The sequence below is a fragment of the Eschrichtius robustus genome, chromosome 3 (assembly GCF_028021215.1).
Source record: "Eschrichtius robustus isolate mEscRob2 chromosome 3, mEscRob2.pri, whole genome shotgun sequence".
In the NCBI taxonomy this organism is placed as follows: domain Eukaryota; kingdom Metazoa; phylum Chordata; class Mammalia; order Artiodactyla; family Eschrichtiidae; genus Eschrichtius; species Eschrichtius robustus.
In genome coordinates, this window is record NC_090826.1 from 97,198,323 (window position 1) to 97,226,258 (window position 27,936).

At 39.8% G+C, this 27,936-nt stretch overlaps 1 protein-coding gene and 1 long non-coding RNA gene across 2 annotated transcripts; one reads left to right on the top strand and one right to left on the bottom strand.

The window, feature by feature from the left end:
- Positions 1-2,024: 2,024 nt before the first annotated feature.
- On the bottom strand, positions 2,025-6,609 carry LOC137761213 (uncharacterized). Its single transcript, XR_011073404.1, has 4 exons — positions 6,408-6,609; positions 6,054-6,115; positions 3,633-3,822; positions 2,025-2,327 (listed from the first exon to the last, which is right to left on the bottom strand). It is a non-coding gene; the product is annotated as an uncharacterized lncRNA (long non-coding RNA).
- Positions 6,610-7,635: 1,026 nt separating this feature from the next.
- RBM15 (RNA binding motif protein 15) lies at positions 7,636-14,931 on the top strand. Its single transcript, XM_068540464.1, has 2 exons — positions 7,636-10,501; positions 14,570-14,931. Exons 1-2 carry the CDS (start codon positions 7,636-7,638, stop codon positions 14,590-14,592), a joined length of 2,889 nt encoding a protein of 962 aa, XP_068396565.1. The 3' UTR covers positions 14,593-14,931.
- The last annotated feature ends 13,005 nt before the right edge of the window (positions 14,932-27,936 follow it).

A 27,936-nucleotide genomic window follows, 5' to 3' on the forward strand; every position in this document is an offset into this window, starting at 1 on the left:
AGGTTATTTACAGTTGTGTCGAGGGGCTGGGTTTCCCCAAAGCTGCTTTCTTCTTGCTCATAGTGGGCTCATAGAGATAGCTTGTGAGATCTTAGAACTTAATTGCATTTGTGTGAGAAATTTTAGGTCCTAAACACACCAGAAAATATAGAATCTACAACTTTTTGTTATATTCTCTTAACTTTATAACCTCACCAGCGTTTATAAGTGGATGAAATTCGACATGAAAGATACAGGAAGACTACATACAACACACCACCCAGAACTCCTTAAATTGAAATCTCCACCCGACATGGGAGCAGCAAGAGGATTTTGCCTAATACCCAATAAGGAGCAGCAAATAAAGCTTTGATTGCCTCTGACTTTAGAAGTTTTGTCCAATAATTGAGAGTCTGTGAATTCCCATCTCCTTTGCACGTCAGCTAATTTTTGCCTCTAAATTGCCTAGAGTCTGTGAATTCCCATCTCCTTTGCAAGTCAGCTAATTTTTGCCTCTAAATTGCCTACAGTCAAATGAAATACTCTCTTCCAGTTGCTATAAACTGCTGAGGTTAAAACACCATTCTTTAAGTAGGCAGATACTAACACAGTTACTATATATTTTCCCACTATGTTAGTGAGCTAAGTAATTGTCTATGTCATTTGTTATAAAATTTTTTGTTACAATTTTCCCTGTCAAAGTATTGTATCTGTTCACAACATAGAAGGGGAGAATGGATGTTGGGGAGGCAATCAGCCTCTTAGTGTCACCCCTAATATGTAGGGATGACTTCAAATCAAGTGCTTTCACAGACTGGGAAAAAAAACCATACCTACACATATTATTCTTCTTAAATATTTGTAAAATATATTGGATCTCTAAGCCTCAGTTTCCTTACCTGATAAAAAAAAGGGGGGGGGATTATAAGCCTGCCTGTCTCCTTGGGTTGTTGTGAGGGTGAAGCAAGCCAATGTAAGGAAAGTTTTTGCAGAATGCCTGGTATGTAGTATGTGCTCAGTAAAGTCTGGCTTTTATTTTTATTATCTATTCGTGAATTATGTAATCCGATGTACTTGTTCAGATTTCAACCTGTGGGAAGGAGAGGCTGCTGCTGGAGAACCATGCATGTCATTTTCAACAACCTGGTTCATATGGGGTACAGTGGAAAGCGTCCCACAGTGGGACTTAGTTAGTGGACTTAAGTTGTCCCCCACCTTGCAGACTTATGTGCCAGATTCAGAAAGTCACAGAACATAGAATTACAGGACTTTGTGGAAGGTAGATTTTGTTGAGAGAAGCCAGGACTCCAGAATTGGGCTACTACTGCTCCTTTCCCTTGGACTCTTTCTTTAAAACAAAACAAACAAGTACCACCACCAGCAACAACCGTAATTAGCTTCTTGAACCATAGTTTCCCAATCTGCAATTAAGATAATCATATTTGCCCTAACTCATATGATTGCTATGAAGATCAAATTGGATAATGTAAGTGAAATCATGAAATGACAGTTTTAATTGAACCTTGCTAAGTACCTTGAGCTTTCCATGCATTGTGTCATGTAATTCACCCAGTAGGTAGTTGTGGAAGAGACTGTTGGTAACCCCAATGCCTGTTCTCCCCCTTCTCCTTAGAAATAAGACCACTGATTTTTAGCTGGGCTAAAGTAGATACAGGATATACTTCCCAGCTTTCCTTGCTAAGTGTGGCCAGAGGTCTACCTTCTGGCGAGTGAGATATAATTTTAGTGTGTTATTTCCAGGTAGTGTCTTAAGAGGAGGAGGACATGCTGTTGTTCCTCCCATCATCTGCCCTGCTGGGTGACTGGAATGGTTATTTGATGACTGGAATTTGAAAAGCCATATTAGACTGTGTGGTAGCATAAGAATTGCAGGGCATCAAAATAGAAGAAATGGTCCATTCCTTGAAAGTTTTCTGATAATGTGGAAGAGTCATAGTAACATTATGAATGAAAAATGCAAGTCTCAGGAAGATTACAAATACAAATTAGTATAAAGTTACAAAATAAGCAAAAGTAAAATAACATTTTTTTTTTTTTTTAAAGATTTATTGGATTGATTGATTGACTGCTATGTTGGGTCTTCGTTTCTGTGCTAGGGCTTTCTCTAGTTGCGGCAAGCGGGGGCCACTCTTCATCGCGGTGCGCGGGCCTCTCACTATCACGGCCTCTCTTGTTGCGGAGCACAGGCTCCAGACGCGCAGGCTCAGTAGTTGTGGCTCATGGGCCTAGTTGCTCCGCAGCATGTGGGATCTTCCCAGACCAGGGCTCGAACCCGTGTCCCCTGCATTGGCAGGCAGATTCTCAACCACTGCGCCACCAGGGAAGCCCTAAAATAACATATTTTTAAGGTGATGTGTGTGCACTTGCATGAGTGCATGTGCATACACACATACGTATATATTAAGGAATTTTAAAGAATTCATATATTTTTTTTTTCCCCAAACCTCATGACAGGGACTTCAAAATTACTTTAAAAGATTTTAAATTCCATAAAAAATTTTTTAAGTTCTTAAAACAAAACAAGGGATTTCTAAATACCAGATTCAGGATAGTAGCCATCTATGACGGTAGGCAGTGGGTAAGGGAGGAACATTTATGTAGATGTAAATTATCGATAACTGTCTTTTTCTTGGATTGAGTGATAGGTTCATGGGTATTCACTATGTTCTTGATAAGTAAATGAAAAGTTTAAAGGCCCATGGATGGACCATTGATGATTATGTGTCATGAACTAAGGATTATGATTAATCCAATTCTGTGTACTCAAGTTCAGAGAGAAAAGATACTAGCAATAGCAATACATGCTTACTGTGTACTGGGCACTCTTTTTTTTTTTTTAGAGTAATAATTTCTTTTTTTAAAAAAATATTTATTTATTTGGTTGCACTGGGTCTTAGTGTGGCAGGCAGGCTCCTTAGTTGCTGCACCCGTGTGGGACCTAGTTCCCTGACTAGGGATCGAACCTGGGCCCCTGCATTGGGAGCATTAAGTCTTATACACTGCACCACCACCAGGCATCTTCTAAGCTCTTAATACAGTCAGATGACCCACGGTTGGTTGAATCCGAGGATGCAGAACCTGTGGATACTGAGGGTCAACTGTATGTTTTAACCCATTTAATCTTCCCAGTAAAGAGGTTCTATGATTATTCCCATTTTACAGATGAGAAAATAAAGGCCCAGAGAGATTAACAGTAACTCTTGAGACCCACAGCAGAGCTGGGATTTAATCCAGGCTGGCTGTTTCCAGAGTTCATGCTCTTAGACACTGCCCTATAAAATGTCTAAATAAATGAAAGAGATAATTATATTAGGGCTTAGTCATATAGGAGAAATTATAACAGAGGCTTTCTGTAACAATGTTAAAGGATGAACCACATGCACAGCTTTTTAAGTATACTAAACACCACTGAACTGTATGCTTTAAATGGGTGAATTTTATGGTATGTAAATTATATCTTAATAAAGCTGTTTTTAAAAATTCTACAAGCCACAAATAAGTGACTTTATAATGCAAACTGTGTCCCAAATGATTGTTTGCTATTTTAGGGATTTCATATATGTCTATGGGTAAAATACACACTTTTTCTGCAGAGCAAACAAAACAAACCTTACTGTTAGGAGACCACTCACTTTATGAAAGAAAATGAAGTAGAAAATTTTAATCCACTACTGTGAATGGGAAAAAAATTTTTTTTAATTCCCAGCTTCAGGCCTTTTTGCATCTGCCAGGGAAATCAAAGGGCTCTCAGCTCCCAAGATAAATTTCATATTGCAGTCATAATTGTCTCTGTATGTATTGAGGATACACAAACAGTAAAACCTAGGAAGGAAGAGGGTAGAAAGAACACATTTGATTGAAAACATACTGATACCTTTTAATTGCACAGCTTTCTTCCATGCACATCTTTTATTTTGCTTTCCTTTTAATCTAAAACTGATTTTAAAGGAGATGCAGAAAGCACTGCATGTAGACAGCTAGTTGTGGCCAGTCTCCTGCTGGGTGCGTCCTCTAGGGCCTTTGAGTTGTACAGCTCCAAGGGGCCAACACTGACACCACAATGGGCAATGGCAGCTTTTCCTCAACACTATTTCTTCGTTTTCAACAAGGCACTAAAAGGAGAGATCAACATGCTGCTATGATAGCTCGGGAGCTTAACTCTGTTTTCATGACGGCTGAAAGATCCTCCTCACGGTCAGTTATCCTCACAAATCTGGCCATAGATCACAAGGAGACCAGATGAAAGCCTGGACTGGACCTCAACAACTCGCTCACCAACATGAGAAAAAGTGTTTAAAGTCCTGGCCCTCTAAACCATGGATCACTTTTATCCTCTCTCAGCTCTCTCTAAAGCGCATGTGTGAACATAGACTGATATAACCTCACTAAGCCACTTCATACTTTAAAAAACACAGAGAAAATGAAAACAAAATAAATCACTTATTTTAAGTACAGCTTGGATCAACATATGTCATTATTCAATTCTGTCGTACCTACACACACACACACACACTCCCCACAGGCTATATTTTGGTTCTGTTATTGATAATGGAATCCAGTCCTTTTCTGTCTACCCATTAAACTTACCAGTCCTCTTGATACCAGACAGGCTGTCACCTCCCCCACCCCTTAGATAAGCCTTCCTACTGCAGCCACATGTGGGCAGTATCTTCCATCAAGTTCCCTAGTATTTCAAATGGCAAGCCACTAAGCCTAGCAGAGCCTCAGGCACTGCCACACATACTGGTATTGCTCTCTGACTTCTCTCCCTCAATTCTTGTGCTCCCTCAGTCCCTATGATGAGATTTGGGAAACTATACTTATTTGGTCCTTTTTTTTTTTTTTTTTTTGATCAGTGAGTCATCTAAGCAGGTCAATTCAGGCCAAAAATAGTCACCTTGGAACCTGATTTATTTGGATTGGCTATAACACTGATTAAAGTAATCAGATAATGGCTTAACTTCAACTTTGTGTTGTGTTACTATAATCTTGAAACAGATGAAAACTGAAACCCCCTAACTACGCAAAGTTTTTTCTTTTGAATAATGTGTTTTTTTAAATTCCCTAGCATCCAGATTTCTATCTGTAAGTATCATTTCCCACTAAAAGGAACCAAAACCCCTAGGAGAAATGACTGATTCCATGCCAGGGGCAGATAAGCCTGGAACAAAATAATGAAGAGGGGGACGAGCAAGAGGACAGTGTAGATGAAACAAGACTGACATGATTTGAAAACTGTTGAAATTGGGTGTTGGGTACAAGAGAATTCTTTATAGCATTCTACTTTTGTATATTTTTTAGTTTTTCCATAAAAAGTTTTTTAAGGAAAGTAAAAATAATTGCTATTTTGAAAAAAATGAAACAGCAATAGCATGCACATGGTAAACAAAAGTTTTCTTTTAATAATGCATAAAGGTATAGAATGAAAACTTGAGTCTTTTTCCACCTAGCCCCCTCCTTAGCATGATCTCAGTAACAACTTCCTAAGTATTCTCAATTAAGTTTCTATGAATATATATTAAAAAATGTACAAACACATATACAGGTATATCATTTTTTAAAACCACAAATGGTAGCATATTATACATATCGTACTATGTCTCATGAAGTTATTTCACTAGCTGGTTTTAATACAATGACTATGTCTACACACTACAATATCATAGATATGCTTTTACATACTGGGCTTCTTTCAAGTTTTTTGATCTAATCAAGAGACAAAAGGCTCACATCTTCACCTTCCTCAAGATTACTTAATAAAAAGAAGGATGGCTAAGGCTGGGGTAAACAGGCTGCAGTCCCTAATCTTAAAAGTTTCAAGTTTAGGTTTCATTTTGGGGGACCCTGTTACCTTGAAAAATGCCTTTAAGAAACATCTCACATTCTCTCCTTACAGATAGGATCTTGAGAGGTGTGGTTAAGAGGATCAGTACAAGAATCCTCTTAACCTCTGCCCGGAGAATATCGGGGAGGACTGCAGAAACCTAACCCCTGTGATGAACTCAGCACTACCTCCCTTCACCAGACGGTGGGCAGCCGGACAGAAGCTGTACCTGTTATCATCTTGGTCTCCGGCACCTCGCGCAAGTGCTTTATCGTCTGACATGATGAAGGTCTGTGGAAAGAAAGTTGGGTTTTAAAGCGGTTAACGATTGAAAGAACTAAAAGAGATGGGTTTAGAGACAGAAAGGTGGCTGTTCTACTGGGTTCTAGTATAGACTAACAGGGGGTGGGGGGACGTACAAGAAGCCACAGAAAAAAACGCGACACATCTGCATGGAGCGTAAATTGCTCTCGATTATTCAACAGGGAGGGATACTACATATAAAAAACAAAAGCAGCTATATTACGGGACTACAAAACCCCAAATCCACGTGAATTTGCAACACAAAACAGGAAGCCCTGACCTCTCCGCCGTGTCCCCACAGTCCCCACCCCGCCCGCGGGCGGCGAAACTGGAAGCGTCAGTGACTCTCCTGGGTTGCCCGGGGGCACTCAGGCGAAAACGGAACGCGCAGAGGAAGGCCGGCTCCCGAGCCAGAGCTGCGCCTCGGCTATGCTGCGTCCCCGCTGCGGGTCCCCAAGAGCCCGCGTCCTGCCTCCGCCCCGCCCCTGACGTTAGTGTGAGCCGGCGCTTTGTGAACTGTGAACTCCCGGCCCCGCCCACCTGCCCCGCGGGCCCCAGAGCGCTTTCTGGCGCATGGGGGGGTGGGGCTTTTTCAGGCTGTTCACGCAGAGGCCAGAAGGGCTAAGATGGTGTCCGGGGGGCGCCCCGCGACGGCTTCCTGAAGGGTTCGTGGGTCCCGACAGCCGGAGAGCCTGCCCAGACCCTTGTCCCACACAGGTAGGAAGTAGGAAGCCCATAAGTTCTGAGGTCCGAGGGCCAAAGCACAACCGAGTACGCAGCGGGACCGAACAAATGTTGGAGAGGAGAACGCAGAAAGCGTGGGGAGGCGGAACTCGTTCATGGTCACCGTCTCGCGACGTCTAACTGACGTCGCAGAGCAAGCGCGTATTCTACTCTTTCACCTTCAGGCAGCTTCCTCAGTGTATGGGCCTACCCCTTTAAGCGAGTGATGGACAGTTATTTCGGCCTATCAATTTCCTCGTCAACATCCAATCAGATTTAAACTTCTTTCAGCCGCCGGAGGAGTTGGAAGAAGGGGGGTAGAAGGAGGGAGCCCTCTCCCCCTCTTTTTCTCTCTCTCTCTCTGTCTCTCTGTCTCTCTCGCGAGATCGCTGTGACCCGGCCTCTCAGAAAAAAAATGCTAGAACATATGGCTCGACTTCCCAAATAGTAGGCTAAAGGACGGGGTCACAAACCAATGAAAGGGATGAGGAGGTGGGATCACCGCTTTCACCGCGCAAGAAGTACCGTTACAGGGCAGACTTTTTGTCCAATCAACGCCTCCAGACTTAGGGTCAGGTGACCATAGAGTGCGGGGGGCGGAGCTACAGTCTGGCGCGAGGAACCGTTAAGATGGACAACGAGTGTAACCAATGAGGTACTCTGACTAGGGCGTTGGGAACCCAATAACAGTGGTCGGGCGGGCGCCTTCCCGGAGCGCGGGGAGATGTAAAGACAGACAAATAGTTTTCCCAATGAGACTGTAGAAGAGAGGAGCTAATTGACCAATGAAGACTGCGGGGCGGGACCCTCTGCCGCGGCGGAGTCCAAGATGGCGGCGTGCGGTTCCGCTGTGTGAAACGAGCGCGGGGCGGCGGGTTAATCAGTTCCGCGGAGAAGACCTCCGACGACCCGCTACAATGAAGGGAAAAGAGCGCTCCCCAGTCAAGCCGAAACGCTCCCGTGGTGGTGAGGACTCGACTTCCCGCGGGGAGCGGAGCAAGAAGTTAGGGGGCTCTGGTGGCAGCAATGGGAGCAGCAGCGGAAAGACCGACGGCGGCGGCGGGTCGCGGCGCAGCCTTCATCTGGACAAGTCTAGCAGCCGAGGTGGTAGCCGAGAGTACGACACCGGTGGGGGCAGCTCCAGTAGCCGCTTGCATAGTTACAGCTCCCCAAGCACCAAAAATTCCTCGGGCGGGGGCGAGTCGCGCAGCAGCTCCCGGGGTGGAGGCGGGGAGTCACGTTCCTCTGGGGCCGCCTCTTCAGCTCCTGGCGGCGGGGACGGCGGGGAATACAAGACATTGAAGATAAGCGAGTTGGGGTCTCAGCTGAGTGACGAAGCGGTGGAGGACGGACTGTTTCACGAGTTCAAACGCTTCGGTGATGTAAGTGTCAAAATCAGTCATCTCTCGGGTTCTGGCAGCGGGGATGAGCGAGTAGCCTTTGTGAACTTCCGGCGGCCAGAGGACGCGCGGGCGGCCAAGCATGCCAGAGGGCGTCTAGTGCTCTATGACCGGCCCCTGAAGATAGAAGCTGTGTATGTGAGCCGGCGCCGCAGCCGCTCCCCTTTAGACAAAGATTCTTATCCTCCATCAGCCAGTGTTGTCGGGTCCTCTGTAGGTGGTCACCGGCACCCCCCTGGAGGAGGTGGTGGAGGCCAGAGATCACTTTCCCCTGGTGGCGCAGCCTTGGGATACAGAGACTACCGGTTGCAGCAGTTGGCTCTTGGCCGCCTGCCCCCTCCACCTCCGCCACCATTGCCCCGAGACCTGGAGAGAGAGCGAGACTACTCGTTCTATGAGAGAGTACGCCCAGCCTACAGTCTTGAGCCAAGGGTGGGAGCTGGAGCAGGTGCTGCTCCTTTCAGAGAAGTGGATGAGATCTCACCCGAGGATGATCAGCGCGCTAACCGGACGCTTTTCTTGGGCAACCTAGACATCACTGTGACAGAGAGTGATCTAAGAAGGGCTTTTGACCGTTTCGGAGTCATCACAGAAGTAGATATCAAGAGGCCTTCTCGGGGCCAGACCAGTACCTATGGCTTTCTCAAATTTGAGAACCTAGACATGTCTCACCGGGCCAAACTAGCAATGTCTGGCAAAATTATAATTCGGAATCCTATCAAAATTGGTTATGGCAAAGCTACACCCACCACCCGCCTCTGGGTAGGTGGCCTGGGTCCTTGGGTGCCTCTTGCTGCCCTGGCACGGGAGTTTGACCGATTTGGCACCATACGCACCATTGACTACCGCAAAGGTGATAGTTGGGCGTATATCCAGTACGAAAGCCTGGATGCGGCTCATGCTGCCTGGACCCATATGCGGGGCTTCCCCCTTGGTGGCCCAGATCGTCGCCTTAGAGTAGACTTTGCAGACACAGAACATCGTTACCAGCAGCAATATCTGCAGCCTCTGCCCTTAACTCATTATGAACTGGTGACAGATGCTTTTGGACACCGGGCACCTGACCCTTTGAGGGGTGCTCGGGACAGGACACCACCGTTACTATACAGAGATCGTGATAGGGACCTTTATCCTGACTCCGATTGGGTGCCACCCCCGCCCCCAGTTCGTGAACGCAGCACTCGGACTGCAGCTACTGCTGTGCCTGCTTATGAGCCACTGGATAGCCTGGATCGCAGGCGGGATGGCTGGTCCTTGGACCGGGACAGAGGTGATCGAGATCTGCCCAGCAGCAGAGACCAACCTAGGAAGCGAAGGCTGCCTGAGGAGAGCGGGGGACGGCATCTGGATAGGTCCCCGGAGAGTGACCGACCACGAAAACGTCATTGCGCACCTTCTCCTGACCGCAGTCCAGAATTGAGCAGTAGCCGGGATCGCTACAACAGTGACAATGATCGATCTTCCCGTCTTCTCTTGGAAAGGCCGTCTCCAATCAGAGACCGACGAGGTAGTTTGGAGAAGAGCCAGGGTGACAAGCGAGACCGTAAAAACTCTGCATCAGCTGAACGGGATAGGAAGCACCGGACAGCTGCTTCCACTGAGGGAAAAAGCCCTCTGAAAAAAGAAGACCGGTCTGATGGGAGTGCACCCAGCACCAGCACTGCTTCATCGAAGCTGAAGTCCCCTTCCCAGAAACAGGATGGTGGGACAGCCCCTGCAGCAGCAGCCTCTCCCAAACTCTGTTTGGCCTGGCAGGGCATGCTTCTGTTGAAGAACAGCAACTTTCCTTCCAACATGCATCTGTTGCAGGGCGACCTCCAGGTGGCTAGTAGTCTTCTTGTGGAGGGCTCAACTGGAGGCAAAGTGGCCCAGCTCAAGATCACTCAGCGTCTTCGTTTGGACCAGCCCAAGTTGGATGAAGTAACTCGACGCATCAAAGTGGCAGGGCCCAATGGTTATGCTATTCTTCTGGCTGTGCCTGGAAGTTCTGATAGCAGGTCCTCCTCTTCCTCGGCCACCTCAGACACTGCCACCTCTACTCAGAGGCCACTTAGGAACCTCGTGTCCTATTTAAAGCAAAAGCAGGCCGCTGGGGTGATCAGCCTCCCTGTGGGGGGCAACAAAGACAAGGAAAACACCGGAGTCCTTCATGCCTTCCCACCCTGTGAGTTCTCCCAGCAGTTCCTGGATTCCCCTGCCAAGGCACTGGCCAAATCAGAAGAAGATTACCTGGTCATGATCATTGTCCGTGGTGCGTCTTAAAGTCCATATGTAACTTGTATTTAGTACTTTGACATGGTTCCTGTTTTGTGATGTGTGATGGGATACAGCATCGGATGCAATTTTCTTTTTAATTAGTTGTTTAGTTGTAGCTTTTTTCTTTTTTATATTTTTATAAACTCTTTAAAATAGAAGTCAGGAGAGTTTAGCTATTACTTTAAGTGAAAGGGATGCCCTAAAGGTAGCAGGCAAATGAATTTACTTTAATTAGGAGTTCCCACTCTTATGAGTAACTTTTTTCCTCTTTTTCTGCAGTTTTTTTCTTTTTTAACCTTAAGCTTAAAAAAATCCTCCAAGTTACAAAACCAGAAATTTGAAAAGTCAGAATTTGGAAAACAAAGAGCCCACTGACTATATAAAGATGATAATATACACCTAAAAATGGCTTGATTGGTATGTAGGTAAATAATTCCTGTACCAGAAATGTTTTTGTGGCTGAAATTTGATCAGGGATCTCATTAGTATAAGCTGGTAAATCATATAACATTGTGATTATTTTATTCAGGTATTTGAGTATTTCTCTTAAAATACATGGTTTATTCCCAGAGAGTTTGCTTTAACATACACATTTTCATCATTAGCTCTTGAGTTCTGTATCCTGTATATGCACTTTTGGTTTGTAGCAGTAACTGTTCAGTAAACATTGAGGAATATGTTACAGACCACATATGTCTTACGCTTACACTAGTATGCAGGAAGTGAGTAGGTGCTTTTAAAATCAGAATTCTTTGGTCAGTCGTTGGTGTGTGGTGGTGTTTTCACTGACTTTTTCAGAGAGATGTAGCAGGTACAGTTCTAATTTAATTGTGCATATTTCAAAACTTGTGTTTTTCATCAGAGATGAGTTTTTATTTTTGTATCCATTCAAATTTCTGATTTCAGTAATAGAAAGAAGAGTTGTCTGCAGGCTCATAAGTCATCTTTTGTTTCAGTGGGCATTAATCAGCCATAGCTGGATTGCAGATTTTTTTATGTCATCGTGAAATGCCTTTGACATACTCTCCAAATTTTGCTTGTATTTTTATTTTCATATTTAAACAGTAGCGATGACATGACATTATTGAAAATATTTTGAATATCTTTGAAATTTTGTGTTTATATTTTCACTGGTGTCCAACCACAGAGAATTGAAATGTCAGTTTAGGAAAACCCTTTTTTAGTGGTTTATTTTCTCAGACAGCTGGAATTAATACAAAATAATTTAGCCCATCCTGACAGTTTTTTTCCAAAACTGAAGATTATATCAACTTCTGGTTTTTAACAAGGGTTTTTGCTGCTTAACAATAATGGGTGTTTTCCTTGTTTGTCTTTTTTTTTTCATCTACCCCCACCACCTCCACCCCTAGTTTCTCAGGTCATTTGTAGGTATATTTCCCCCGTGATTTAAATGTTGAGGACTTTAGCTAAGGCCTTTTATGTTTAATTATGATTAGAAACTTGAGGACCTTTGGATCATGGTCATGTTTCTAGTCTGTGTGAGTGACTTCTTGAAAGCCTGGCAGAACCCAACTGTTTTCTTTCTGTTATCAAAGCTGGTAGTTTTGAAATAGCACCAATAATAACCCAGGGAAATGTCATGTAATTTTTAATTGTCCGTTATGACAGGTGTCTAATGCACGTCAGCATGAAAGCCTCATCACTCTGTGTCATCCTTTTTGGTTTTCACTATGCATTTGTAAATTTTCTTTTTAAGTTTGGAAGTTTTTGTATTTTTTGTTTTTAAACTGGAAAAACTAGCCATTTTGAGGGAAGGAAGATACTAGGCCATGAGCACAAAGGTCCTTGGTGTGCCTGTAGGGAAAATACCTGAAATCCTACAATTAAGACTTTTGGTCCTTTTTGCTTTTAAAAAGCTTTGCTTGACATGCTAATGTGGAGTAGACACCTGTTCAGAAACTTATGCAAGTGTGCAGTCTGTGCATAAGTGGGGTCAAAGTACAATTTGTGGCTAGATACATTTTTTCCAGTTTAAATAATCTCACTAACCATTAACTTTCGAATATCTTTTTGATAAGATGGCCGGACAAATGATTTTACTCTTTTAGGGGGTGAAGTCCATGACATCTAATTTTACTCTAATCCAAAGTGTGTGTGGTTTTCTTTTTTTTTTTTTTTTTTTAAGTTGATGTGACAGCTTACCGAAGAGCAGAGAACTGTGGGTTTTGCTCCATGTTTGTTTGAATCTTTATCTGACATTGTGGCTTTTGTTAGATCTGGGCAGTTTGTGCTTCAATGTTTTTGAAACAATGGCTTGATACCATTTCTAAATGTATGTATTATAACTAATTATGTTTAGTTTGGTGTGTACCTGCAGAGTGCCATCATTCAGATGAATCTCTTAATTTGTGTTGCTCGTTCTGTTGTGCAGGTTCATAATATTGGTAAACTACTTAAAACTTCAGAGTGTAATGAAAACAAATGTCTAAAACTATCTGGTTCTAATTCTCATTAGCCAGAATTTCATAATCTCAACATTGGATGTTCTGTGTAACAACCAATTGTTTCTTTTACTTTAAAAAAATGTATTTGTTTAATTGATTTTTTTTGGAACTCAGTTCAAATGGATGGAAAGAATTTCTTCAGTATATCATTAAACAACTTATTAAGTATTACTGGTTAAAAAAAAAAAAAAAGCCAAGCTAATTTAGATTTTTAATCACAACTTCAAAGTTTATGAAAAATTAATCATTCAGCTCCTAGCCAATTTTTTAATATTATTTTGTTGGTTATAACTGGGATTCCTATAAAGAGTTTTCCACGCAAAAAATTTAAATTCCTGGTTTAAGATGTATATTTTGACTCTCACCTGAGAGTAGATAGAGTTTTCCCTTTAAGGATTATATCTTAAAATGTCCATCCTCTGGCTGGTATAAGCTCTTGTCACATTTTGAAGGTAATATATATACTCTGGACCTTCTTAACTCAGATCATTTGAGATACAATAGTAAAAGTAAGGTGTGTGTTGCTTTCTGAGTCAAACACTTGTTTAGGTTTATTTAAAAACTATTTTATGAGCAGGTTTTCACTGACAATTTTTTTGTTGTTTTTTGTCTTTTTGATTTTAAATCCACTTTCTTCAGACAGTGAAATTGCTCATTTGCAGGTACAGCTTGAACTGCAGTTTGGCTCCCTATAGGAACCACTCACCAAAAACTGTGGTAACAGAACTAGGAAATCCTGTTGAGAAGAGGGCCTTAATGACCTTTTTTGTGAAAAAATTTTTGGAGAGAATTTCTGGACATTTTTTTTTCTGTCTGCCACGGTGTTTGGTTTGGAGATAGGAGTTAGGTATGAGAACAAGAAGAGAAATGGAGCTGACCCTGTTAACATTCTGGTTATAGTGATGTGCCTAAAGGGAGAAAACGATTTCAGGTAACTACGGTGAACTGTCTAGCTTAATGAAGAGTTTTATATGTATGATGTAAACAGAGTTGGAAAGTAAAAGTCCTACAGTGTTCTTTGGCTGTTGAGCGATTGTTTGTATGAGGGTTTTCTTAAAAGAAAATAACAGCTGCTGTCTTTGGTAACACAGATGAAGGTGGATTTTTAAAAGGCTTTGTATCTTGACCCCTTTCTACAGTAATGGAGTAGGTCTGTATTGCTCCATATAAATTACAGAATGAAAATAGAGGGGGTAAAAGTTTGACTAAACTCCTTTTTATAGTTTCATTTTTTAAGTTATATTTAGAATATATTGATTATAAATTGATTGTAAACTTACTTTTTTCTGAGTTTTTTTGATATGTTTTACTCAGTTACATGAGTACCAAGGATATTTTCAGTCCTATAATCCTCACTTAATTGCAGTCTTTAAAAAAAAATCCACCCTTATTGTTCTACTTGTTGTCTATTCATACAGTAAATTCATTTCAAGGTTTGTGCCAGTGGGTATTATTGGTGCTTTTTGAAGTCAAGGTGGACTATCCAGGAAGGTCTTGTTAATGTTATGTTCAGCTATAATGGCATAGGGGAAATATATATATTTTTAATATTGTAAACATTTGTACTGAATAACCTTTTTCCCCTCCCCCCCCGCAAGCAAAACTGGTGAACAACGGATGAAGATACAGAATTCAAAGCTCTAATGGACCTTTTTGAAGAGAAGTTGTGGCTTATGTGGAGTTTACATGGGCCTCTTGATGGAAGAAAGCTAATCTGTTTAGTATTTGTGCATTTTACTAAAATGGCAGCTTAAAGTTGTGTATCTGCTATTGTGATGCCAATGCCGGTGTTTTAAGTGGAAAAAAAATGACCTTGCTTTGTGCTGTGTACACAAGATTTCTGGAAAAGAAAAACCCTTTTTATGGCTCACACAGCTTAAAAGTAGCTGTCACTCAAACGTGCGCTCACAGTTGAGCTGCTTTTGTTTTATTCTAAATAAATTGTTTCTTTTGAGGAAAATGTTTTTCTGCCTGGAAGTGAATTGACGGCAAACCTTTGACCCCTTTGTTTGCAGCTGAGGGGGTACTTGCTGCTGCTCAGATCTTGTATGTCTTGAGCAAGAAGCAGGGAGACCATCATTTTGACTATCACAGTGTGTCAATTCTGAAGGATCACTAGTGTTACTGTGACCCCCTTTGTTTGCAGTGAAGGGGATCATTTGCTTCTGAGTCCTCAACTTGATGAGGAAATGGTGCTGTTTGCTGGCACGCAAGAAGCCGGGGCAAGCACCGTAAGCCTCACCACAGTGCACGAGTCGGGGGCTTTGCTGGTTTGAAGAGCTGGAGTTGCTGAAATTTAAGTTTTGATTTATTTTGTTCACCCATCACGTTTGGCCTTAGTTTCATTTTTAATTTGAAGAAAAGTTTGAAATTGCTTTATCTTGCTCTTAACATTTGCACCAAATTGCCAAAAGAAGGAGAAATGCTCCGCTTGCTTTTTAAATGTTAATGATGATGTTAATAAAGCCTTTCCTGACACATTTGAGGAGCTCCTCCATCTTCAGGGGCTTCTTGCCAGAGTTATGCTGTGATGGGTTTAGTTCTGAATGGATGAAGAGTTCCTGAGAGCTAGCGTTTGTAATTAGAACCGTTACTTGGTATCTGTGCCTTATTTGACCTGTGGTTCCACATGCCTTGGATGTGCATGCACCGTGACGGTTTCATAGGTACGAACGCACACTCAGGCCCAGTCACTTCGGTTGGTAGTACAGATTGTGAGGAAAAAATGGAGGCATCCTTAAGGAGCAAAAAGTGTTTGCCTTTAGTTCCTGCATTATCCTGTACAGGGGCTCCTGAGCTTTGGAAGCTGTTTCCAGTACAGGAGAACAACTCCCCTGTTTGCAGCAGGAGACTTCGGTGCACAGTGACAACGCTGGAGTTCAAGAGGAAGCCAGCAGTGCTGCACCATTGGCTTCAGACACCATTGTTGTTTGCCAGTTTTAAACTTAACTAGTTGCAGACGAAGACCACCTTGAAATGCAGGCTTGTTGGGCTTGTTTTGAATTTTAACCTCGGATGGAAGAGCCCTAGTGCTGTCTGTCTCCATGCGGGATGATGATTACTTAGGCAACAGGTGATTATCAACAAAGGATGCCACGCTTATACTCTGCAAGGTGGTGTTCCAGTGGCAAACAGCTGTATAAACTCTTGTAAACAGGTAAGAGGGTTTTTAGAGGTCAAAATGCATTATAATTAATAGGGTGAGGGCTTTTAATGTTTTGGGGTATGTTTCTCTGATTGGAAGTCTTTAGGCACTCTGCTGCCGTTACTAGCTTCCTCCCCTCACCAAAGTGTTGTATTAACAAAGTTGCAGGCCAGAACTTTTGTCCTACTTGGTATTTTGATTTTTCTAAGTTTTAAAATTTGTTTTAACGTTTGAAAAAATTATTTTAATGTGAGAGCCAAAGTATTAAAATCCTGGTTATGGATTTGGACCTACAAAAATTTGACGTTTTCCCTTAGCCATAGCCTTCACCCTTAGTGGTGATTTAATGGTGCTGGAAGAACTCAACTGGTATAAAAATGTTGCTTATTACAAACACTGGTTTCTAAGCCTCCAAGTTAAGAATATTTTAGTATGTATAGCAAAAAAGTGTATTATCAGACTGGGAATGGCAGATAATATAGCCAAAATAGTTAATTTTTTTCTTTTTCCACAGGGAGATTTATTTAATTATAAAATTAGGTAGCTACAATGAACTTTAGGAGGTGAATGGGCAGTGTTGAGGAAGATCTAGCTCTTAACCATTTTCATTGTCCATTTAGCCCTGCCAGCCTTCTGAGCCCTTCCAGCCCCTCCCTCCAACATTAATCAGGTGTGAGGCTTTGACCGCTTAATACAAGCACAACTTCTTAAATGTATAGTACAACTTAGGTTTCCTTGCTTTATTTTAAATGGGATCAAATATTTTGAAGAGAATTTTTCTTTTTCATGAGATTTTTGTTTTTCATCTCTTTCCAAAGGGGAAAAGTGAAGTACGATGGTTTTTAGGTTCTCAGTATGTCATTTTCAACAGTTTTTAAAACATGTGCTTATGAGTTGGCTGCCATTTAAAGCTTTGCTAAATGATCTCTCATGTACATTTCTTTAAACAGTTTATTTCTGTTGGAAATGTTAATTTCCAGTGTGTTTTCTTTCTCTGACTACTGAAAGCCCATTAAGTAGTTTTTACAGTTAGTAAAAAAATATTTAAAATCATTGTGGCAATTTGAGGAAGATTTTGTTACGCTCTACATATTTCTCCATGTTTGGTATCTTTCTTCATCTCTCAAGAAGAAGAAAAAATGTTGCAGACAGGGCATTTGTTTATTTGTGTATGGAACCATGTCATGCAAAATGGAAAGATACACAGTTTTTTGAAACTACTCATGAAATCATTTTATTTCCAGCTACACCATGAAGAAAAAATATTAATTGGGTTGAGTATTAGATCTAGAGTTCTGGTTTTATAAGTTGGAAACTGCCCTTTGGAATTATATGTGTGGTTTTCCAGTGTCTTTTGTATGATCTAAATTTAGGGTTCTACTATAAAGGAAATAGTTCCAAGAACACCCCTGAGTTGACTTGTGCTCATTTTGAAAAGTCTGGTTGTATTAAAATTGAAAATGGGGATTACCCTGACTTTAGTAAAACAACCTAGATTTTATAAATTGCCACTTTGGTAGCTTAAGGCACCTTATTATTTACAAGCTGTTTATCTGAGGCAATAATTTTGGGCTTATGGCTTGTACAGCAACTATTTTTCTTCTTTGCAATAATATATATGGTTATGGCTTATCTGACCATCACCACCATTTCCCATTCCAGTTTGCTCTTTTTAAGCTTTCCTGGTTAAAATAGGCTTTTTACTTAAAAACTTGAATTATAACCTAGTTATAAGTTCTAAGCAGAGGAGTTTATTGAGTAACAAAATTCCTTTAAACCTCAGACAAGATTGCTGCTAAGAAGCAACCAAAAAGAGATTTTGATTTTGAGGTAAAATTACTTAACATGCTTCTGTACCCAAATGCTGTGATATTAAGCATTCAGGTAGAGTTCCTGTATAAATTAAATGCTGGCTGTATGTTAAGAACTAAGATGCTGAGTATATAGGACAAAGTATCAAATAGTCTCTACCCCTGTCAGCAACTTGTACTCTAATTGGAGAAACTAGATATAAACAGGTAAATAGTTAAATATCAGGGGAAAAAAGTTCATAGTTTAAGACAACTATGGGAGAGATGTCACAGGTCAAATTTGATTAATTGAATTTTTACTGGCCATATGGGTATATGATTGAGTATATGAACTTTAAGCTGGGGTGGTCAGGAAAGGCTTTACAACATAGTTTGTTAGTTAGAGAAGGATATAGAATGGTGGAGGGAGGTTGGGATTGAGATGTCAGGCCAAGAAGCATGAATAATAATAGAAGTTGATACATGGAAAAGATGCAGGCTGAGTCTAGAAAACTAGTAATGTAGTTGGGTCAACAAAATAGGGAGTCCTGAAAGGCAAGCCAGTTTTAGGCAGGTGGGGAGTGAGGATGGATAATCAGTTGAGGGATGCTGATGTAAAGCAACAATACTGATAGCAGTCATTTATTAAATAGCATTCTGCCAAGTCCTCAACAAACATTCTCTCATCCACTTTTCACCACAGACCATAATCTGACAGCTAGTAAGTGATAGAGCCAGGGTTCTAACCAGGCTTTTGTTCTAGCTAGGGCTCTTGGTCACTGTACTGTCATACCTCACTTTTTTCCAGAGGCTGGGATGGGATTAAAGCTGCAAACTTGAGAAAATGTCTGGATAGTGTATTTCAAACTATAGTGTATCAGCATTTGAGGTTCTTGGGAAACATACAGGCCCTTGGCTCCAACCCCAGAAATTCTGGGCTTTGTTAGGGCCAACATGGCCCAGGAGTCTTTGTTCTTTTACAAGCCCTCCGGGTAATTCTGATGTAGTCTGTGGTCAGTGGCCATGGGTTGAGCAGCACTAAGCCACAGAGAGTAGAGTGTTGAAGTATAAACTTAGGGTAATGTCATATTTAAGGCATGGGAAGGGAAGATGGTGCTAGAAAAGAGGCTCAGGTAGGAGAGCCAGAATAGTGTTCAGATTCTGAAGCTGAGAGGAGCTTCCAGAAGATAAATTCAGAGCTATTGAAGAGACAAGCAGAATGAAACTGCAAATGCCGTGGAATTTATTACTTAAAATTGTTACTTAAGTCATAGTTTTATAGTCATGTAATTATATCTCCCAGGAATTCAATCTAGCTTAGTATTTAATTTTACCTTATAACTGTCTGTGAAGAAGCGTTGCTGTTTAGTTTATGAAATGCTAAAGGGGTACCAGAAAAGTTTTATGACTTGGCTAAGGGGTACATAGCCAGAAACTGATTGAGGTATCCTTGAGTTTTCAGTTAATCTAAAAAATAATGTGATTGTAGTCTATTTTGAAATTGAAAGCGATTGTAGGATTGAGTGAGTATATGTGTATGTACACAACGTAAGTTGTTTTCCATGAATGAACCATCACTTTTCTCTCATACCTCCTAACTAGGTTACTAATAGGATTGAGATACAATGGAATTATAGGTAAAGTTGAGTGTATCTTTGACTTGTAAATGGTTGAAAGATTTCCCATTTTGAATTATCAATACTTGGTTTGTCTTTGATTGGTATAGCTAATTATTTAATTCTTCAAATATTTAGGTACCTGTTATGTATCAAGTAGTATTCTAGGTCTTGGGAGTATATTGGTGAGGAAAGCAGCTCCTTATGTCTCATGGAGCTCATAATCTGATGAAAGAAGGGAGGTAGTAAACTAAGTTAGGGCCTTGTTGCCAAGGACTAAGGGTTTAGATTGTATTCTAAAGCTGAATGCAGTGGAAAGCCATTGGAGGTTTTAAGCAGGGGGATGAAGTGATTTGATCAAGATTTGACTATGTGTCTCAGGAAAGTAACAAATAAATGTCTTTCAGATTTCTTTCAATTATTCCCAAGATCTAGAATAGTGCCTCGTATATAATAGGTACCCAAATATTTGAAGAATTAATTAATTAGCTACAGAAATTGAAGACACAGTATGAGTAATTCAAAACAGGAAATCTTTCAACCATTTACACATCAAAGATAAAATTTCCTTCAAAGATAAATGAACATTTCAAATTCTCTGCAAAACTGTGAATATGTTCTTGCTCAGAGATAAGCAGTGTTCTTTTATTTAAATACTGTAATAGAGATTTTATTTCTTCTTCAGGCTCATAATTGTTGACTACCCTGAGGTCTTCCTCCTTGTACATCTTCATCTTCTCAACATTGTCATTTTTTATTCTTTCTGCTTTCAGCAAACTGTCATGAGAGTTTACACTATAGTCACATATAGTTGCTGCTATAACACACTGACCGTGTTTTCTCTATTTCATAACTTGTAATTTTTCTAGTGGTATCAAACCAAACTTCCATACTAAAAATCAATTTAGAGGGTTTTTGTGGAATGGCTGTCATCCTATGCAAGCCAGCTACATGTGTGTATACAGTTTTAAAGTACTGAATTAGTATCTGACCTTTCTCATGTAACCAGCAGATTTTCCTTTTACCCAAGAAAGGGGCTTAATGAAAAGCTGTCCTGCATAAGCTTGTTACTGCATCTGTGTTCAGGGTAGAAATATTATTACAGGTAAAATTAACACTTTGAGGTACCATATACATATATATTTTTATTACATATTTTTAAGACATACCGAGAAAAGTGTTGTTTGATAAAATTGTATTTTAGCATATAGAAATTGACTGTCAGTAGTTTTACCTTGCTCCCAAGATAAGCATATCGTTTGTGTATATTCTTTTATAGAGAAACACTTCAATAAATACACTCTTTAGAATTTTTCTGCATTTTGTAGCAGAGGTCTCAAACCTGGCTGTGCATTAAAATCACCTGAGGAACTTTTCAATACCAATAGCTGGGAGTCTCTTGTAGATGATTTAAATTGATCTGGGTACAGTGGGGCTCTGCCAAGGCCCCACTGTTGTTTTAAGTGCCCACGTGATTCTAGTATGTAGCCAGGGTTGAGAACCACTGCCCTAGAGACAAATCTTAAACATATGGACCAACACACGCACAGTCAGCCTCTTAAAAACTGTTTGAACATCAAAGCCAAAAACTTTCAGAGTATAATTTGGGCTCAGTAGAGTATGTATATTGTTTAGTCTTCTAGAATTTCTGCTGTTGAAAGTGTGGCCCTCAGACCAGCAGTAATAGCATCACCTAGATGCTTGTTAAGAAATGTAGAATTGCAAGGCCTCACACAGACCCACTGAATGGACTCAGATCCCTAGGTGATTCCTCTGTACTGGAAGGTTTGAGAAGTACTTATTAAGATGCAGATACATAAATGTCCTTTGTCGTAAAAATGGGTGATTAGAATCTTATCCCTCATGCATAAGATTCTCAGATTTGTGCATTAGTCAATGACATTTACTTTAAAGATTTAAAAAAAATATTTCAATAAGAAAAGTAAGACCAAGAGTTCATAGGTAGTGAGCTTCTGGTGACCAGAGAATTACCAGAGGGTCTCTGCCACCAAGATAGGGCAGGGGTTATTGTTGTCTATCCTAGTTGGTTGGTTCTTGCTTATTTTGTTATACTTACATGTTTTTCTCTCCCTCCTATTCTGTTCTAGCCCACTCTTTTCATTGTGAGAAAGAACATGTTATTTTTTTATAGATACAGGTGAGGATATTTGAGACACTGTACTGATAGGTACCCCATAATTTAGAAAATTTGGTAGAGGTAGGTTCAGAGCTTTCTATGGAGGGGACGGATATGGACGGGATTGAGGAGTGGTTCCTAATTGCTTTTGTTTTTAAATTATTGTATGATAATAACTTCATTAATAAACTGCTTTTCCTCACATAGCAACAAGATTTGTATATATTGAAGGGAATGGACCAATGTGAATGTTCAGAAAATACTGTAAATTGCATGATATCAATTTAGATACAGAAATGCTATTTTTAATGTATAAGTTTTTATGATAAAAGATTCTAAAGTATATTAACCAAGCAACCATGTTGATATCAAATGAAAAATTGCAGCCAGATTATTCTCATCCCACAATTTTTTAACTTTTAAATTGGCATATGTGTTTTAGAGGGATTTTTCATTAAGCACAGCAATGTCAGCGTCTCTAGAAAACTTTTCTAGGGTTCATTTATGATTTATAGATTTCTCCTGAGACATGAGAGGTGTTTTTTTATTCTTTAGTGGGGACTTACCTGTATCATTTATTTCTCCTGACAAATTTCATTTATGAAGTTTACCCTCTGCAGTGTTATTAATCTTACTGGAAATTCATTCCACGAAAAGGATGAATTCATCCGAACTTTAAGGTTTGGTGGTTGAAAATACTTTATGTCTGTGATGCATGAGTGTTTTTTTCTTTAATATTACTGGTTTAAAGGTATTTTGAACCTTCAGAGACGCCTTTTCTTCTATTTGCTGCTCCTTAAGTTTAGAGATGTCTGAAGCCCTAATTTAAAAAAAAAAAATTTTAACACATCGTATTGGATCTACCTCCTCTATTTTTTTTTAATAGCCAAGTTTAAAGGAGGGAACATTTCTAAGTAGAGTAATTGGTTAAATGTCTTTTTTTCCTCCTGGGTTTCTTTTTAGGAACTACTGACAATCAAAAACCTATAGCCGACTTTGGGATATGGCTTTATTATTCAGCAACTAAAAGATGAGTTCTAATTGGCAGACTTCTGGCATTGGCACTTGTCCTTCTGTTTCTGTAGAAACTGGGTTGGAAGTCAGAGCTGCACAAAGGGAAAGGGTAAGTTTCTTTTAAACTCCATATTTATAAACCCGTATTAACTGTGGCATGGTATCAGTTTTCACATAAGGATATATACATCAGTGTACTAGAAGGCAAATATGAACTACTGATTTTTACTTGAGTGGAAACTGACATCAAGTCATTAAATGTAATAGGAGGGTTTGAATATGGATTTATTTTTCTCGTGACTCTGACTTCACATTTCTTGAAGCAGTGAACTCAGTATGATGATTCTCACTTTCACTTATATCTCATTTCGGGGTGATAAAATTGGTTTTTATCCTCTTAGATCTTTATTGTCATTTTCTGGTAAGTGAAAATTGGGGTATAAAATATGTACAGAGGACATTTAAAAAGTCTGCATGAATTGTAAGTCTCTTCTCTGGGGCAAAGTCTGATTCTTTCCATTATAAAACAAGTACTGTACAACTGACTAGTTTTTTAGCTTCTCTCCTCTCTTAGCCAAGCAGGACGAGGTCGTCTGTTGGGCACATACATGTGTTCTCATCCAGGCAGACACCCATTAATCGTAGAACCTAAGACACCTGCCAGTTGGTGAGTTATCTTATTACTATGGCTTCAGAGGACTATGCTGCACAGCTGGGGCATTTAGGCTTGAAATGGTTTAATCAAGTGTGATAAACTCCTCTGATCTACAGGTTGGTGTTTGTAAATAATTTATACTCAACTTTGACTAGTTGGGATAGTGAAGGAAGGTAATATTAGCTCTTGTTCTTTAAAACTTATCTGTCATTTCCTTGGTCCTGAAATACTGCTCTTAAGGGATAGATTTCTCTTTTCCTTGCTAAAAGAATGTTGATGTTGGTTGATACCAACCAAAGAGTGGGACATCTTGGCTTTATTTTGGCACAAATTGTTAGTTTTGTAAAAATAGTGTAAAAGTGAAAGTTGGAAATTTTTCAATAGGGAAAGTTAATTCAGTTTTGAAAATTTCACTTCACAAGTCCTCGGTCAGTTAATGCCTGAGAGTGGATTTTCATTAAAACTGTAATGCCTCCCTTCTTAAGTACTACTGTGTATCCTATTTGTTTCTGTTTGCTCACTGGAGCTTGAATGATGTAAAAATAAATTGAATTTGTGACTGTTGGTAAACGTGGATAGTAAAAACTTTAGTCTCTAGCTGCCTGCTGTCAAGTATCCAGACATGCAGATGTGTCTTTACTCCTTAGTAAGGGTGGCCAGCTTGTCCTGGTTTTAAAACGGAGAGTCATAGATCCCAGGAACTCACTGATTTCCAGGCAAGCCAGACAGTTGGTCACCCTGTCTTATTCTCTGCATGCCTGAAACAGTGTCACTAGGTTGTTATTGATCATCGTTTTGGATAGAAGTAGATTTTTACGATATGTTAGCTTCTGTTGGAATGTACCAGAGAGTAAGTTCTTTTTAAAGAAATGATAGTCTTATTTGTCTCAGTGATCCTAGGTAATGCCAGCTTCCCTCTCATAGAAATAAAACATGAATTTTAAACTGATTGATTTAAAAGGTGATTACAAGGACTGTCGTTGTTTTTCATTTGTGTCCCCATGTTAAGACCATGGGTGATAAATGTGAGACATTTAGGTAGATATTTGTGGTGAATGAGTAGCCAAATGAGGCAAATATATATGTATATATGTCTTAAAGCCTTATACAAGTCGATTCTGTTTTAAGAGAAACACTCAAGGCTTTTAAGAAGTATTGGGCTTTGGTTTTATAATGAGGTCCTCAGAGAAACTAGGTTTGGATTTTTAAAAATTACATCTAAAATCAAATATTAATACACGGTGTGCTTTTTTTTTTCTCATGGAAGAAGCCAGTTTTACAATTAGGCAAGTTTATGTGCCAAGGAGCTAATTTTTTGCAAACAAACATAGCATCACATATGTTAATATGTCTAGATTATTTGAAAAATATCACAAATTATTTCAGTCCATTTAAGTATAATTGTTGCTTTTATTAAATTTTAAACTTTTAGAAAATCATTAAAGAAGAAAAGCCAGGGGCTGTGATCTAATCAGCGTTGTTAATTTAGTTTTCAGAATTGGCTCCATTAGGACTAGCTTTGTAACTTTAGGCAAATAACTTGATCTTAATTTGCTTTTGTCCTTAGGTGTAAGACAGGACTATTAATACCTATCCATCTTCCTCACAGGATTGACATGATGCTGATGAGGTAATAGGTGGGAAAGGACTTTAAAAACTTAAAAGTACTATAAGGTGGAGTTTTATTTATTTATTTATTTATTTATAAATTTATTTATTTTATTTATTTTTGGCTGCATTGGGTCTTCATTGCTGCACGCAGGCTTTCTCTAGTTGCCGCGAGCCGGGGCTACTCTTCATTGTGCGTGGGCTTCTCATTGCGGTGGCTTCTATTGTTGCGGAGCACTGGCTCTAGGCGTGCAGGCTTCAGTAGTTGTGGTGCGCGGGCTCAGTAGTTGTGGCACACGGGCTTAGTTGCTCCGTGCGGGTAGAGTTTTAGTATCAGAAATAGTATTTCATGAACAACGTATATAGAAAATTCCTTTTCCAGTGGTGGTATGACATTTTCTTAGAGTTAGAGCAGCAAGAAATGGTCTCTTAATAGTTTTAAATATCTCAGCGAGTAACTGTGAAGAAAGTATTAACTGAACTTTTATGTTCAGATTATCATGGCTCTACTAAATATGTGTATTTATAGATAATACTTTATAAACATTTAAACTAATATTTTAGTATTGAGGAATTATAAGTGGCACATACTTAGGCATTACCTTCTTTGGTCAGGGTTGGTGAATATTGGAAGACCTAAAAAAGTTCATTATCTTTAACAACTACATTCTCATTGCATTGTAGCAGATGTGTTTTGTGGCTTTAATTTGTTTGTTTGTTTTGGTTCTTAGGTATTTTGCATCCTCTTTTTCATTTCAATCTAGATATTAAAAGTTTTTGCCAATTTGAGTTAGAACGAATTTATTATAAGATAACTGCTTACAATTAAATTAGCTTCGTAATCTTGTGACACTGCCAAGAAGCCAGGGTTGTCTGAAGGGGAAAGTGTAGGGTTTTCTGTCAGTTTGTGTTTGAGTTATGACTCCTCTACTTACTGGGTGTTTAATTACTTTGACCTTAAGTTTATTCATGTGTAAAATAGTCATCATAGTATTTTCTTCTAAAGTTTGTGAATATTAAATTAACTATAAAATGTGTCTGCCTCAGTGACTAGTATGTATTAGATGTTGAAATAAAGTTCTTCACCAGCCTACTTCTCCAAACACATGCTAAGCCTGTTTGTTTCCTCTTTGTCCCATGGGACATCTTGAGGGGGAAGGAGATAGAAAATCAGTGTACTCTTGCTTTTCTTGAAACCCTGTATCTGTCCGAGATAGTATTTCTAGATTATGGTTACTTAGAAATGTGTTAACATCTTATACTATTGTTCAAGGGCAGGAGTAAATGAATAGGAACATTTAAAGTTAATTGTTAATATAGTGAATACATTAGTTATGAAGTCTTTAGCTTCCTGTAGTCTAGGGAGTCAGTCTTTCTTGATTCACACCGCCCAGGTTTAGAGGGGCTATTAGCATGGAGTAGGATGAAGAACTGCTCTGTTGTGTAAGAGTCATAAAGCCTATGTAAATCAGAATTCAACTTGGAGTTCTTTAGTTGGTTCTACTTTTACTGTTTTGTGGGTTATTTTATTTTATTTTTTTTTGGCCGCGCTGCTTGCGGGATCTCAGTTCCCCAACCAAGGATTGAACCCAGGCCATGGCAGTGAAAGCCCTCAGTGCTAAGCACTAGGCCACCAGGGAACTCCCTGTAGTTGGTTCTGCTTAAAATGTATAGTTTGCTTTCATAGGAGGAAAGAATCTAGTTGCCCTAGGTAGTTAAAGTCTTTTGAGAACAGTTATTGCTCAAGAGGGAAGGGGGGACGGATGAGAGTGGTTCCTAGTAAATCATTGATTTTCTTAATCTTGTGCTTTGATGTAGAAAGAAGAAGAAAGGAAATTATCAGCTACTGTGTATGAAGGGTATTTTGCTTGGTACAAGTATGTTTTCATTTAATCCTCATAGTACAGCTGTGAGGTGGCTTGGTGGTATCCTCATTTTACAGAGGAGGAAATTGGGACTCAGAGAGGCTAACTTTCACGAGGTTACATAGTAACAAGTAGCAGAGCTTGGATTTATTATTGTTTTTGCTGTTTGTGTGAGGGGGTACTGTTTCTGCTCTATTCATATTGTCTTACATCTGAAATGTAAAAAGAATGTTAGACATTTACATTTAAGTGTAAAACCTATACATTTTAAATGGGACCAACTACAGTTTTTAAGATAACCCAGATTTGAACCCAGATTAATTTGGTTCCAGAATTGGTGCTGGCCCTTGGGAAATACATCCATCTTGTTGATCTTGCAGACTGATGGAAAAGATTGACATGTCAGCTCATATAGTGCTCTGTTAAAAGTTAGATGAGATTACAGAGGAGAGAATGACAACGCTGGGGGAGGTTTTCCAGAGGCTTTTGGTGCGTCAGATTGTGAAGGATAAGTGAGACCGTGCCTGGTGGAGAATGGCAAGCCATTGGGATTGTAACTGGTGGCACAGCTTGTACAAAGGCACACGTAGAGAGTGAGAGGGTGTGGCATTTTGGAGCTAAAACCAGGCTTTCAGTTTAGGATTTTTCTCTATAGGGAATTAATAGATATTTCAAAGCAGAGAGGAATGGAAAGATGGAATAATAATAGTAATAATAGTCTTGAGGACCATTCTGAAGGAGATTCTAGAGGAGGTTGGTATTGCAGAGAACTCTAGGGTGGTCTTTTTTTCCTATTAAAATCACCCAGATAATGAAGAGCTCTCTATCCCCATGTAGTTGCTTAGTCTAAGTGACATTAATTAGTTAACATAATTATTCCATATTTAAGAAACATCTTTCGGTTTATCTCCCGTTAAGAGCCACCTATTCAACTTTCATATAAAACTTGTTCTAAAGATATGTCTAGATATTTAGCTTGAACCTTTCAGATAATTAGATACAGTGAAAAAGTAACATTGTTTGGATGAGCTTTGTGCTTTGATGTAGCACATTGTTTGGATGATCATACTATTCAAATGATCTTGCAATAAAGGTTTGTTGTTTGTGGGGTTTTTTCTTTTTTTTAGCAGTTCTT

Excerpts from the sequence above, each read along its gene's own strand:
- RBM15 (XM_068540464.1), top strand. The coding sequence starts at position 7,636 with ATGAAGACTGCGGGGCGGGACCCTCTGCCGCGGCGGAGTCCAAGATGG. Across the intron at positions 10,502-14,569 it reads GGTCATGATCATTGTCCGTG|CAAAACTGGTGAACAACGGA; the intron begins GTGCGTCTTAAA and ends CCCCCCCGCAAG.